Genomic DNA, 15,851 nt, shown 5'->3' on the forward strand with positions numbered 1-15,851 from the left:
GTGAAATAGAAGTTATAGCTCGTGTTCCACCTCCAACGGGGCAAACATCACAATGTTTCATTAAAGCAGGAAAGAAAAACAAAGAAAAATGATGGGCACTCAGGAAAACCCCACTGGAGATGACTTTAAAGCTGTTCGGAGGAGGTCCAAGTACAAAGCTACATCTCTAAATATGCCCTGTGTTCCCCATACCACATTTTTCTGAGTTGCTGGCACAAATCCTAGTAGGCATTTGGGTAAATCCTACTAGTTGCATAAGGACTGGAAAAAGAGAAATGGTATGTTTAGGTTTTAAAAATCAGCTTAAAACTGACTTTCTTAATTGACCCTGCTATAATAACTATATAACTAACATTGTTATATGATTCAGGGCTCATACATCTGCAGACTAACAGGTGTGAGCAGGGCTACAAACGGTTCTAATTTTAAAACCACTCTTCTTGAGCTACAAGTTATCAACATAATCTGAATAGGACAATTTCTTGAAGTTTTTATTTATAATAGCAGTTAAAAACAAAAAAGGGCAAACCTTACATTTAACATTCCCTAATAATAAATTAGTCAATGCCTTTGAAATTCCCCTTTGAGTGAACTTGACACACATTCTTGTTGAAGAAGTTACATTTAGATTACATGAAATGTCAAAGTCCCTCTGTGCCTGGATCAGTGTCAGGTGCATATCTGCAGCTGGACTTCGCTATTGGTTGTCTCACAAAACAAAAAAGGGCTAGCCTATATTCCTTCATTGACGCCATGTTGGGCCCTGGGCTGAGCGTAATGGCATGAGCTTATTTAATTTTCACAAGCCTGTCACATAGATGACATTATCATCTCCATTTCTGACTTGGTAAGGATAGTTGGGAGATGGAAAGGTAAAGCAGCGTACCCAGCTTTAACCCAGCCAGTAGAGAGTCAGACAGGGCATAAAAGGCCAGGTCTAACCAGAACCCAGAGCCCTCGCACTAAGCCCCCACGCTCTGCTGCCCACCATGTGCTGCATTTGTGACAGTACCATGTCATATCCAGGTTACCAACCTTGGGGCAATCCCAGGAAGACGCTGGCCCTGCCCCAATAGGACTGAAACTGCAGAGAGGCGAATTTGGGTTTGCATTTAATCTCCCAGGGCTTGCCCCTTAGGACCGTGCCCATTAACACCTAACCCATTAACACCTCACCCATTAGCACCTCAACTCAGCTCTCTTGGGAAGGTGAAAATTGGTTTCCAGTTGAAGAAAATTCCTTAGATTTTCTCCTAAGCAGACTAAAAAGAACCTTTCAGTTTTGACTCACCTACTTTTCCTCCTATGTCTAGTTCATTGACATTGAAGAGACTTAGATGTCAGAATCACTTGAATGTCTCTGTCTAGTAGCAAAGGTCCCCAGAAGCTCTTTTGAAAGTATCCATTTCCAGGTGTGGGTATTGAGGAGCCTCAACAGCAGCTGGGTGACTGCAGGCCACCCCCACCCCCTTTAGGGGAGACCCCAGAAGTGGGAACTCACGCAGGAGATACTCCGCTGTGTCTTGTTCATAGTCAGCATCTTCGGGGAAGTGATCGATTTTCTTGCACACTCCTCGGAAAGCCCCTGTGGAAACACATGTGGGTCTGAGCTGGGGGGAGGAGCCAGAGACCTGGGGGTGAGCCTGGGTCCTCACCCCCATGGTGAAGATACTTCTCTGGTTGTTGCAGGCTGTGCGTAACTTGGCCCATCAGCACCTGTCCTAGGGCACAAAAGTAGAGAAGGAAAAAAAAAAAAAGAAGCAGCAGCAGAAAACTTCATTTCCTAGAAAATTGGCTTCCTAGATTTTGCATGATGTTGAGATCTATAAAGAAGAAAGAAGAAGCAGCAGAAAACTTCGCTTCCTAGAAAATTGGCTTTCCTGGGGCACCTGGGTAGCTCAGTTGGTTAACTGTCTGCCTTCAGCTCAGATCATGATCTCGGGGTCCTGGGATCGAGCCCCGCATCGGGCTCCCTGCCCAGTGGGGAGTCTGATTCTCCCTCTCCCTCTGCTGCGCCCCCTGCTTTTGTGCTCTTTCTCTCTCTCTCTCTCTCTCTCTCTCTCTGTGTCAAATAAATAAATAAATAAAACCTTAAAAAAAAAAAGAAAAGAAAATTGGCTTCCTAGATTTTGAATGATGTTGGGATCTATAAGGAAGAGCAAATAGCTATGGAACACAATCATTCATTATGAGGACTGTCTTGCCTTATCTGTTCCAGCCCCACCCCCCACAATTGGTGAGGGAAAAAAGGAGAAGGAAATGGATTCTGTATGTATTAATTTTCCATTTTACAGACGAGGAAACTGGACGTGAGGATTTTGCTTGAGCTCACACAGCTCCAGTCAAGATCTGCTGACTCCCAGGTGTCGATTCCCCCGGGCATGGGTTCAGGAGTAGCCCACTGTCCCTGATCCTGCTCATATCTGACACAGGACTGTTCCCTCGCCCCTGGTCACACCCGGCTGTGCTCTGCGGTGTGGCCCATGCCTTCAGGAGGCACAGAATGCACAGGTGCATCTTGGGGAAACTGCCAACATTTGGCACAGGTGCATCTTGGGGAAACTGCCAACATTTGCTTCCTTTTCTTCCTTCATATCAGTTGGACTTAAATCATTCTGGGTTTTTGGTAATCCTTGTGGGTGTTTGTTAACTAGCCAATTAACGGATCTCTGGGCCAGCTAACGGCTCTGCCAGTTCTTATAAATGACAACAATTTCAGAACTCCTCACCATAACACAGCGTGGAATTATGCATCATTGCTCCTGGGCCGGCCTGAGAACATGTTGTGGAGGGGGAGAGGCAGGGTGGCATCTCGGACAGCAGATCAGAATGACAGCATATCTGGCCTTATATTTCAGCCCAGCTACCGTAAGGATGAGATAATTTTTGCAAAACTCTAGGTGTGTCATGATAGTGGCCAGCACTTATTAAATGCTTCCAGTGGGCCAAGCGCAGAGCTGAAACCTTACATTCCTTCTCTCATTTATTCTTGTCCACTGCCTTGGGAGGTATGGGCTATTAATACTGACATGTGAGGATGAGGTAACCCAGATCACAGAAGAGACTGAGGTGTCACAGCTGGAAAGGAGAAGAATCGATATCTGAATCCAAGCTTCAAAGCCTGTGGTTTTCACTGTTGCATTATGGATGGTAGTCATTATTATTATGTCAATAATTATCTTATAATAATGAGTGCCATGCATTTAACCCCTGCTCTAAGGAGGCTCCAAGCCAGAGGCATTTCCCAATAAATGTGATGCTGTATGTAAAGCATCCCCTTGGTTCTGATTCTCTGCTCACCAGGCAAAGAATGGACTCAGCACCAGGAAGAGTCCTGGAGAGAAGCCTTGCAGACTCCAAGATATTCTTGGAAGGAACACAAAGTTATAACTTCCTCCCTGATATGAAAAAAAAAAGGCCTTAATTTTCTTTCTTGTTTAGATTTTAGAGTTCCATTCACATACTCTTCTTAGTTTATAAACCCCACTCCCTTCCGGCGAGCTGGATAAGAAATCAGAACAAGTCACACACGCTGAGCCCATACCACATACCTAGTGCCATCCTAAGCCCTGTACGTGTTTTATCCTCTTTAGCTCTCAAAACAGCGGTATGAGGTGCCTGGTATTATGATCCCTTTTGACAGGTGAGGAAACAGCCTCAGTGAAGGGACACAGCTATAAGGGGCAGTCTCAGATGGAAGTCTGCCCTACTCCAAAGCCAAAGTTCTTAACCACTATTGTGAGTTGTACTCTCTTCCAGCAAAGTCCTTTGCCAGGCAGCTTTTAGATAATTTTGTGGTCCAAAGGCAGCTCTTGATTGTGGCAATGAACAGGACCAATGGTTTTTCTATCAACCATGGTTTTTCCATAATCTACACTGGGGGCTAACGAGCAGGGCAAAGGCAGTGGTTGTGGGACCAAATATTGTTAGTTGTTTGACGTACACCACAAAGGCTTTCTTTTTCTTTCTTTCTTTTTCTTTCTTTCTTTTTTCTTTCTTTCTTTCTTTCTTTCTTTTCTTTCTTTTTCTTTCTTTCTTCTTTCTTTCTTTCTTTCTTCTTTCTTTCTTTCTTTTTTCTTTCTTTCTCTTCTTTCTTTTCTTTCTTTCTTTCTTTCTTTCTTTCTTTCTTTCTTTCTTTCTTTCATTCTTCTTTCTTTTTCTTCCTTCCTTCCTTCCTTCCTTCTTCTTTCTTTCTTTCTTTCCTTCTTTCTTTCTTTCTTTCTTTCTTTCTTTCTTTCTTTCTTTCTTTCTTTCTATCTTTCTTTCTTTCTTTTTAAGATTTTATTTATTTATTTGAGAGAGACAGAGAGCGTGTGCGTGAGCACACTAGACGGGGAGGGGGGAGGGCAGAGGGAGAGGGAGAAGCAGACTCCCCTGCTGAGCAGGGAGCACGATCCCTAGACCTATCCCAGGACCCTGAGATCATGACCTGAGCCGAAGGCAGACTCTTAACCGACTGAGCCACCCAGGCGCCCCCACCAAGGCGTTCATGGGAAGACAAGGTTCAGCTGAAGATGAAACATGGACACCACTAAGAGAGACCAGTCAGAACCACGTGGGAATGAGGAGACACACACACGCCGGCAGCTGCTTGTGACAAGGGCCTTCCCCAAGGTGGTTTAGGGCAGTTGGATCCTAGAGCTTAGAGCCGCAAACACCGGAAGCTCCTGGAGAAACAGTCACCAGTATTTAGGGTCTAAAGCAGCCTACCACCTGTTCTTGAACAGCCCCTGTGCTAAGAATGGTTTCTGCATATTTAGATGGCTGGAAAAAAAGCAAAAGAAGAATATTGTTTCACGACATGCACAAAATGATATGAAATTCAAATTTCAGCGTCTGTAAACAAGATTGTATTGAAACACAACCGTGCCCCTTTGTTGATGGCTTCCACCCAAAATGGCAGAAACAGCAAAGCCAAAAATATTTGCTATCTGGCCGAGGAAGATTTTGCTGATCCATGGTCTAAAGAGCCCTGTACCATGAGGTAGCATGAAAAAGAGTATCTGGGGCTTCAGGGGGGCTGGAGGACATCATCCAGCCTGGTTCTTCTAAAGGACATAATGTCTAGGGCAAATCTGGGTCATGGAATGTTTTGTTTGGCATTTTGGCTTGTTTTATTTTATTTTTTTAACCTGCAGTATTTTAGTGCCTATTTTGTTGTATTTTTTTAAATTCAATATGCTGCTGCAATTTAAAATTCAGGATCTGCCACATGAAAGCCTCATTTGCAGCTTCTCTTTTAAAAAATGGGGAGCTCTGTCCCACATTTTCACTCGTAAAACAGTCCCCTGCAGCTGGGGACGAACTTTCCAGCTGGCCAAATTCCCCACCTGGCCTTACGGTGCTTGAAGTACCCATGGCGAATGACCTCCCCAAACCTCAGTTTCTTCTTCTATAGAATGATGATAGTAATAATAACAACGTTGTGGAATTGTCAGGAGAATTAACTGAGGTTATAAGAATAGACAGAGCATCAGTCTGTATGCTTTTAATCAGGCAATGATGTAAACCACTTAGGACAGCTCTTAGCGCATAGTAAGAACTCAATAAATTCTAGCTATTACTACCGTTGGTTTGGGTAGGTATTTTAGGACCAGACGAGACACATTGGTGCCACGATGAGATTTAAAAAAGCAATATAAAACGAAAGGGAATCAAGAATTTCCCCGAGGAAGACTCCACGCTGAAGATGACGATGCTGGCAGCACAAGTCATACACTCATCAAAAAGTGAACTTGGCCATTCATACAAGGAGCATATTGCCAGCTCCCAGAAATAACCACTATTTAGCATTTCTGTATATTTCCTTCCAGACTTTTTTCCCCCCTCCATGCTTTCACACACAAATGGTTTTATAAAATTGAGATCATGCTGTTCTTCTCACTTACATTTTCTCAGGAGTATTTCCCCATCTCAGTAAATCTAAGAAAAATAGGATGGGGTTGGAATTGCCCATGAACTGCAAAGGATGGAACCAAGAGAGATGTTGAAAACAGAGACCCTGCAAAGATGAAGTCAGGACACGGGGACAAGCACTGTCCCAGCCCAGGTTAAGCCAAGGCCCTGGGGCAGAGAGAAGCAGAACCCGGGAATGTGGTCAACCAGGAGGAGGATCAGTGGGGGCTGTTCTGGGTGCAGATCCGGTGGTTGCAGGGGAGAGGTGATGGGAAGGCAGGGTAGGGCAGGTGTGAGAGTTAGGCTGTCAGGACACACAGACCCTGGGACCGTAAGACCCCGGGACCCCAGGAAGAGGTCTGGAATGGAAGATAGAGCCAGGGCAGAGTTCCTGACATGTTGAAGTGAATACATTGCAGAGACTCGTTTTCTGGTGAAAACAAGCCTCATCCTGTGCAGAAAAGATTATGCCAATGGTTCATCTCTGGCTCAGACAATGAAAGAACACATCTTTCATAAGAGGAAGGGGACTTCCTTTCAACCAAAAATCCTTCTAAAAGGCCAGACTGTAGAGGGGCACCTGGGTGTCTCAGTTGGTTAAGCACCCAGCTTAGGTCGTGGAATCGAGCCCTGTGTTGGGCTCCACACTCAGCACGGAGTCTGCTTGAGACTTTCTCTCTCTCTCCCTCTGCCCCTCCTGCTCCTGCTCTCTTTCTCTCTCTTAAATCAATAAATAAATTTTTAAATAAAAATAAAATAAAAGGTCAGACCCTAGAAATAGTCCCATTAAAATCAAGAAGAAGACAGAATGCCCACCATCGCCTCTCTTATTTACCATGGTTCTATAAGTTCTGGTGCAAGAAGAAATAAAACAGAATTAAGAGTAACAAACAATAGAAAAATTGGACAAAATTATCATTTTTTTTCCAGGTGAGAGAATAGTCTACTTGCAAAAGCTCAAGGCAATTTGCTGGACAAAATATTAGAATGAATGAAAGAGCTCAGTCAGGTGGCTTCTTCCAAGGTACTAAACCACACAAGGAAGCGATGCTAATTAAGTCATTGTGGTACTGACATTTAAAAATTACATTGATTAGAATATTTTTCAATGCAGAGAAATATCACAGGGAAAATAAGAAACACAGTGCATTATCCCATGTTCCTATAATTCCTGTTAAATTAAAAGAATAGAGGTGTTCATAGTTGGAAAATTCGAACAGTATTTATAGAACGGCATAAGATTGAAAGTAAAAGCATTTCCCTCATCCCTGAAAATTCGCTCACCGGATAACTTGGTAGGGTGATTTCTGTTAACTGAATGTTGAGTGAATCATGTCTACACTGAGATCTGAAGGGCAGTTAAAAGTTCGTCAGAGTGAGGGAGGCAGAGAGCGATAGCATGAGCGTTGTTGAGTGGGAGAGAAGTCATTCGGGAACTCAGAGTAACTCAGAGTAACTTAGAGCATCAGCGGTGGTTGGTCTGGGAGGCAGATCCAGTGGTTCCAGGGGAGAGGTGGTTAGACAGTAGGAACTGAGGTAGGACCGGTATGGTATGAGCTTGGTTGGTCCAACCTTTGCCCTTCCCTTCTCTCTCCCTCCCTCTCTAGGAATTCACTAGTGCCCAAGGCAGAAGATTCTGGGCCTCAGAACTTACATTCTCATTGGGGAGAGAGTCTGCAGACTCATAAAGAGATGAACAAGATCCCTGTGCTTTAAAGCAATGGAGCAGGATGAAGTGATGGTGATCATGTGTGGGGTGGGGGCAGACGGTGAGCCATTTGGGGCAGGGTGGTAGTGTTGGGGGGGCATGTTTGGGCTCTGACCTGCATAAAGAGAAGGAGCCAGTCGTGCGAAGAGCCAGGGAAAAGACTTTCCACGCAGAGGTTGCTGCAAGTGCACAGGCTCTGAGGTGGGAAGGAGCTTGTTAGTTTGAGGAACAGAAGGGAGGCCAGAGGGGCGAATGAGGGCCTATGGTGGAAGATTTACAAGGTCACACTGTAGAGAGAACAAGCCTAGACCACCTGCTATGCCAAGTTTGGGCAAGGGCCAGATAGAGCTTTTCTGGGTCATCTAAAGACAGCTCTGCTTAAGTGTTTTTGGCCTTAAGTCCGGAAATTCTGGATCCAGAGCAGACAGATGGGGGGGGGGGGTGAGGCATTATTTCACTTCCCTGACCTTCTCAAGATTGCAGTCCTGAAAGGAGACTCTTCAGAGGGGCTGCTGTCCCCTGATGTCCTTCCTCCAACATTAGCAGAACCTCTAGATGATCTTCCTGGAGGGGCCCTCCACATCTGCCTCCTCTAGACTGGGAATACCCTACATTGGAAGTCCTGGGGAGACTTTGGTGGCAGTGGCATCCCCCCCAACCTAATAAAGGGACATCACTTCTGAGTAGTCTCTGGACAGTTACCATGGGCTCAGAGTGAGGGTGGACACATCTAACCAGTCCACCCAGCCCAGCGGCAGTGCCCAGCACCTGGTCCAGCCTGGAAACCCTGCCAACCAGTGCCCAGACCTTGGCATCCATCTCAGTCACCAGCCCAGCTGGGGCAACCAAATTTCAAGCTCCCAAATTCTAGCTCGGAGCTCAAAACCAAGGCCAACTGGAGACCAGAGCTCTGGGTCCAGAGACAGAGGTCTTTGGTTAGGCCCCCATCGCAATGACTTGGCCTCAAGGAATCAGGAAAGAATGAACGTCAGGTTCGTTTATGCACCACGAATACTTAAGAAAGCAAAAGTGACCTCTTGACTGTAAGCATGTTCGGGTTCTTGGTGTAACAGGAGATCTCTATTACAGAGGAGAAGAATACCTTAAAACATGGTTTTCTTTTTTTTTTTTAAGATTTTATTTATTTATTTGAGAGAGAGAGAGAGAATGAGAGATAGAAAGCACAAGAGGGAAGAGGGTCAGAGGGAGAAGCAGACTCCCTGCTGAGCAGGAAGCCCGATGTGGGACTCGATTCCGGGACTCCAGGATCATGACCTGAGCCGAAGGCAGTCGCTTAACCAACTGAGCCACCCAGGCACCCTAAAACATGGTTTTCAACATGGGCTGCACATTGGGATTAATGGGGTGGATGCTGGAAAACACAGAGACTCCTACTTAATCCATCTGGGCACCTGGAGGTTTCCAAGCTCCCCAGATGAGGCTAACTATCCATTGGAGATTGAGAACCACTGCCTGCTAGGTGAGTCCCCTCGAAAGGAAGGGACTTTTATTTCATAGTAAGTGATGAGGTTGGAAGACGTGCTTCCACCTTTATCTTGAAAATGAAATGATCGCTTATGAGAACATGTTTATTTTGTCTTATCTTCTCTAACGACACACCGGGGCGAACAAAAAAGTAAGCTGTGTTGATTTTTGCTGGGAAGGGAACATAATTTTTTCTGATAAAATCACATGAGAGTCCAATATGAAATCCTTCACTTTCCCAGCTGGGTTGTAATGTTTTACTTTCACAGCCAGATCATAAAGTAGGTCCTTTTTTGCAAAAAAATATTTGAGCACGTCATCATTCTCTCAAGAGCTTCTCTTAATCCTTTGATATTCAAATCACTCGATGTGCCTAACACATCATCCTTCTTGTTGGTTTTTTTTCTTCTTGCATTGCTACCGGGTGTCCCTCTGGCCTGCTTGCGGGGGCCCACGGCTGGCATAGCACGTCACTCCTCACGTCCATTACCACGAAGCTCTGTGTATTTTGCTAGATATGCAATCTCACTTTGCAATCGTTTTGCCTCTATTTGCATCGGATTGTCCCATGTTGATAAGAGCTAGCAATCAGAGAGAGGCTGCGGACAAAGACTGTGAATTGCGGGGTATGAAATGGGGTGGGGGGCGTGGGACGGGGCTGGGAGGGTGTTTTTGTTGTGCCTGGTTTTATAAGTCGTCAAGCCATTAATACATAATTCATATTAAGATGGCGTTTGCTCGCTTGTCCATGCAACCTAGCATGTGTGGGGATTTGGGTGATGAATTCCTGGATAATGGGGACCCTGAACTAATAGGTCTGAGGAAGATGAAGCATGTGGGGTATAGCAATTATGGCTCGCTGCTTCTAATAAGAGAACCATAGGAGTGAGTGAGTTCGGCAGGAAGAAGCATCCCCTTTTGATACTACTGAGCTGCGCTGGTGCACATCCCGATTCAATCTTGTTCAACGGATGTCCCACGGAGGTGCCTGCTTTGCATTAAGCTCGGTCATAGGCACTTGGGGTTTATCAGTGAACTAGATAGACTAGGTTCTGGATCTCAAGTCTGTTGTATCTATATATTTTAAAAGATTTTATTTATTTGTTTGAGAGAGAGAGAGAGAGAGAGTGGGGGGGGCGCAGGGGTGGGGAGAAGGAGAGGGAGAGAATCTCAAGCAGATTCCCCAATGAGTGTGGAGCCTGATGCAGGGCTCGATCCCACGACCTTGAGATCATGACCTGAGCCAAAATCAAGAGTCAGATGCTTACCTGACTGAGCCCACCCGGGGTCCCTAATGGGGAAAGACCTACAGTGAATGAATAATAAATGCAACAAAACTTTCTGCAAAAAGGAAAAGGTCATTTCAACTAGTGTTGAGTGCCGTGAAAATAATAAACCCTGGAGGGAGTCACTCGGGGAGGAGCAATCATGAGGTTGGGTGGACAGGGAAAGCCTCTCTGACAAGGTGGCCTGAGTGACAAGATGAAGCCAACCATGGGGAGATTTGAGAGAAGAGCTTTCTATGAAGAGGGCATCACATATGCAAAGGCCCTGGGGAAGGATAATGCTCAGTGTGTTTCCGGAACCAAGAGAGGTGAGTAGGGGGACAGCAGGTCCTCGAAGGAGTCAGACGATGCTTTAAACAGCTGAGAAACACAATCTAATTTATAGTTTTAAAAGCTCTCTTTGGACGCCAGGGGCTTGCAGAGGAGCAGGGATGGAGTGTGCCTTCAGAGGAATTATTGAAAGCCACCGTGAACCCTTTGAAGAAGAAGCTGGCAATTGAGGGTGGAAAGGCAAGCCAGCCAGTCTTCCCACATCTGCCCAGAGAGAGATGCCTGCTTGATGGAGAGAGTGTCCTGCCTTGGAACCAAGTATGGGAAATTTAGCCAGGAGAAAGAGACTGTGGGTGCCACCTGTCCTTCTTGGCACCCAGTGGATAGGCCTGCTTTATTTCTGAAGAGCCTGGTGTTGGGCACTTTGATCGGCCCATTGGGTGGGTTTGGGGTAAAATGCTTTCCCTGGTCCTTAATTATTTGGCTAACTGCAGGTCCCACTGGATCACCAGGCTCGTCCAAAGCTCAGGTCCTAGCCAGTCCCCGAGCCTAGACCCTGGAGCCCCGCCCATCCTGGCCGAGATGGTTCTGATCTACAACGTGTCCTCTGGCTCTCCTTTGCAGCCTGGCATCCAACACAGCACCTGGAACTGCATAGGCTCTGGAGCGGGATTAGCCAATTAGGCATGTACTTGGGGTACCAGCAAAACAGGGGTAGAGAGAGAAAGAGAATGAGAACTGGAAATTATTTGATATTTGACTTTTACAAAAGAGCATTAAAATAGCATGGAAAAAGGTGTGTTGATCTTCCTTATTGAATAGCTTAGTATTTATTTTTATTTTTATCTATGAGGCTGGGGTGGTCACCATAACCACTCATGTGCTTCTGTAAGTCTTCCCAATCCTGTCTTGGTGGGCACTCACAGGAGGTGAGAACTCATCCTGTTTCCATACCACAGAGGCGACCGTGGTCGTGGCAGGGGCTCTGGGGAGAGGCCTGCAGCCCCTTCATCACTGCTGCTTTTAGGTGGTGACAGGTCTCCTCCAGAGGTGCCTGGAAAAGTGCCTGGATCCATCTGTGTAAGAATCAACTGGGCCCTTGTTAAAAAAAAAAAAAAAAAAAAAGCATGTTCTTGGGCCCCTTACAGGAGGCATAATCCGAGTCTGAGAACCCATGCTTCTTAGCAGGCACCTCTCAGATTCGAATGCACATCAGAGTCTGAGAGCCACCGTCTGTAGCCAGGTGGACATCACCGTCATGTCACACACGAAGGACTCGGCCTTATTTGAGGCCTTGGCTGGAGGACAAGCAAGGGGGGCTTGGGAGCTTGGGGGGCTCATGGACAGCGATTCCGTCTTACTGGATCTGAGGTTGGAAATATATGAGATTTGTTTGAGGTCTTCCAGCAAGTGAGAACCACATGGCCCTGAGTCCCTGACACCCGCTGTGAGCTCAGAGCAGGCCTGTCCTTTGGACACGGTCACGTTTACTAGTGTCAGTGGACTTTGGCATCGTTCCCAAACGCAGCTCCACACATGGTCACGGAGACACACTGACACTTGAGGGACATTCAGTGTGCAACTTCCAACCTTTCCCTCATGACCACACCCCTCCATTTGCTAAGTTCTGTTTGTAACATGTAAATTGCACAATTACAAGATAACATGTGGAGGTGTGGGGTTCAAAAGGTTGTCTTTAATTTAATTTAATTTATTTTTTTAAGATTTTATTTATTTGAGAGCGAGCGAGCGAGAGCACAGCAAGGAGGAGAGGGAGAGGGAGAAGCAGGCTCCCCGCTGAGCAAGGAGCCCGAAGTGGGACTCAATCCCATGACCCTGAGACCATGACCAGCCAAAGGCAGACATTTAACTGACTGAGCCACCCAGGCACCCCTGTTTTTATTTTTAATAGACTATTTTTAGAGCAGTTTTAGGCTCATAGCAAAATTGAGCAGCAGGTACAGAGATTCCCCATATCCTTCTGCCCCCACACACGCACAGCCTCCCCTGCTGTCCATGTCCCTCACCAGAGTGGTACCTCTGTCACGATTGATGAACCTACCTCAACACATCATCATCGCTCGAAGTCTATAGCTTAATGAGGGTTTACTCTGTGTTGTACACCCTATGGATGGGACAAACGTACAGTGACACGTATCCACGATGACCCAAAATGATTTTACTGCCCTAAAAATCCTCTGTGCTCCACCTACTCATCCCTGCATACCCCCAACCCCTGGAGATCACTGTTCTTTTTACTGTAGTTTTGCCCTTTTCCGGAATGTCAGAGAGTTGGAATGATCCAGTATGTAGTCTTTTCAGATGGGCTTCTTTCCCTTAACAATATGCATTTAAGGTTTCTCCATGTCCTCTCATAGCTAGATAGCTCATTTCTTTTCAGCGCTGAATAATCCTCCCTTGTCTGGAGGTACCCCCGGTGTATTTATCCGTTCACTTACTGAAGGGCATCTTGGTTGTTTCCAGGTTTTGGCCATTATGAATTGAAGCTGCTGTAAATATACGTGTACAAGTTGTTGTGTGGATGTAAAGACTAAGGAGTATCTGGGTAAATACCAGGGTGTGTAACTGCTGGGTCACATGGTAAGAGTCAATTTAGTTTGGAAGGAATTGCCAAACTGTTTTCCAAAGTGGCTGTTCTGTTTTGCTTTCCCACCAGCAATGAATGAGTTTCTGTCACTCCACGTCCTTGCCAGTGTTTGGTGCTGCCACTGTACCGGATTTTGGCCATTCTAATAGGTGTGTCGAGGTATCTTGTTGCTTTAATTTTCACTGCCTGATGACATATGATGTGGAGCTACCTTTCATACACTTATCTGACATCTGGACATCTTCTTTGACGATGTACCTGTTATGGTCTTTGTTTATTTCTTAATCAGGTTATTTTCTTATATTTGAGTTTGAAACTTCTTTGTATATTTTGGCTAACAATCCTTTATCAGGGGCACCTGGGTGCCTCAGTCGGTTAAGCATCTGCCTTTGGCTCAGGTCATGATCTTGGGGTCCTGGAATCAAGCCCCGTGTCGGGCTCCCTGCTCAGCAGGGAGTCTGCTTCTCCCTCTGTCCACGCCCCCCCCCATAGTCTCTCTCTCTCTCTCAAATAAATAAATAAAATCTTAAAGAAAACACCCAATCCTTTATCAGATGTGTCTTTTGCAAACATTTTCTCCTAGCCTGTGGTTTGTCTTCTCATTTTCTTGATACTGTCTTTCCAAAAGTTTATTTATTTTTTAACGCTGATTTGGCACATTCTTCATTAAAAAACGACAATTCAGAAGAGTTTTTTTTTTTTAAAGAAGTGTCATCTCTTAACTCTTGAGAGAGCTGGGCTCAGACTTCTGCCCCTACAAACTCTGTAAACATGTTGCAAGATCAAACCCACAACACTGGAACCTATGTTTAAACTGTCTATACAGAAAGTCACGCTTTTTGACATTTTGTGCCATTCTGACTCTGCTAAATGGAGGAAAAGGAGAGGGAGCCTGCTGGATCTGTTTCCTGCTACTCTGGACTGCTCATTTCAACCTTCACTGGTCAGCTCTGCCCAGCGCTAACAGATTTGTTCCCAAGCAAATCCATCCCAGGCCCTGACATTTATCCAGCATCTTTTACTCTCTTCTATTCATTAAGCATGGGCGGTTGCCATGGCAACCATTAACTGCACCTGACATCCAGGAATAGTTCTGGCATTTTGAGCAAACACCACACTGGGATTTAGTTCTGCAAGGTAACCTTGCAACCTGTGTGGATGTCGTGGTTTCTCCCCTGCATCTGAGCTTCACTCCAGGCTCCTCGCCTGGCTCAGGGCCCGGGGCAGGAGAAAGAAGGCGGGTCTCCCTTTCAAGATTCCCCATTCCCCTGCCCACTCACCCACCAGAGACTTATTGAGCTGAAATATGATGGAGGTGTGGCGGGGTGTCTCTGGGTGGGATGTGTAAGGGCAGCAGCGTGTGTGATGGGGTAGGGGTGCAGGTGGAGGGGGGCATCTGGGGCTAGCTGAGGTGGATGCAAATGTATTCCAGAAAAGCAGAGAATGGAAAGGGGTGTGAGGTGCCCGGGTGTGGATGTGACTATAGATGCGCATGCTGACGGGGCTGTGTGCTCTTGTGCGTGGTGTGTGCGTGCTTACGTTGCACTTGGAATGAAACCGTGCGCTTAGAGTAGAACCCATTGGACCTTCTCTCCTTTCTGCCATCCCACCCTGTACTCCTCACACCTCCACCTCTTGCTGTCCTAGCTAGATCAGCCATTCTCAGACCGTAATATGTGCGTGACTAGCCTGGGCACCCCAGGAAAATGCAGGGTCTGAACCTGCAGGTCCGGGGGAGGGCCTGAGCCTCTGCCTCTTCCGGGATTTCTAACTGGCTCCTGGGCGCTGCTGATGCTGCTGGTCTGGGGACCACACTTTGAGTGGCCAGGCCCGCTCTCTCTCTCAGAATCACCCCAGAAACTCTTAAGTAGCACTGGTGCCCGGAACCCCCCGCGGAGCTGCATCCGAGCTTCCGGATGCGGGCCCAGTGTTTTTTTTTTTTTTTTTTTTTTTTTAAGATTTTATTTATTTGACAGAGACACAGCAAGAGAGGGAACACAAGCAGGGGGAGTGGGAGAGGGAGAAGCAGGCTTCCCGCGGAGCAGGGAGCCCGATGCGGGGCTCAATCCCAGGACCCTGGGATTATGACCTGAGCCGAAAGCAGACGCTTAACGACTGAGCCACCCAGGCACCCCATGGGGCGCCCAGTGTTTTTGAGAGGCCGCATGAGGCGACTCAAGTGTGCAGGGGATTGAGAACCTTGGCTCTTGCTCAGCTGGTCTCCTTACTGTTCCTCTAACACGCGTTTTTTGTCTGTGAGGCGTTAGCATTTGCTGCCGGTCTGCCTGACCACACAGACAAGTGGTTTCGGGCAGGATAATAGTAAAAGTCATGCTTCTGTGTGATCTCGCCCTTGGCTCACTGCAGCTCCTTCTACCCACACTCCTCTTGCGTGGCTTTTTTTTTTTTCTCACCTGCCTCAGGGCCTTTGCACCTCTTCTCTGCCCTCTACATCCTTCAATCCATTCTCCATTTGATTAATTCCTACTCGTTCTTAAGATCTTACCATAAACATGGCCTCAGGCTGATGCCATCTAATTACCTGCTTCCACTGCACTCCACGCTTTTCTTTTGGGGGGGCATATTATAAATAAATAAT

General features: G+C 46.4%; 1 protein-coding gene across 1 annotated transcript in view; it reads right to left on the bottom strand.

Annotated features, from left to right (window-relative positions):
- CACNG3 (calcium voltage-gated channel auxiliary subunit gamma 3) overlaps positions 1-15,851 on the bottom strand; it is an 84,101-nt gene that overhangs the window by 8,843 nt on the left and 59,407 nt on the right. The window contains exon 2 of the mRNA XM_035722370.1: positions 1,498-1,585. Within this exon, the coding sequence (XP_035578263.1) occupies positions 1,498-1,585 (88 nt within the window). The remainder of the gene's footprint in view (positions 1-1,497; positions 1,586-15,851) is intronic.

This window comes from Zalophus californianus, chromosome 10 (assembly GCF_009762305.2).
Source record: "Zalophus californianus isolate mZalCal1 chromosome 10, mZalCal1.pri.v2, whole genome shotgun sequence".
In the NCBI taxonomy this organism is placed as follows: Eukaryota; Metazoa; Chordata; class Mammalia; order Carnivora; family Otariidae; genus Zalophus; species Zalophus californianus.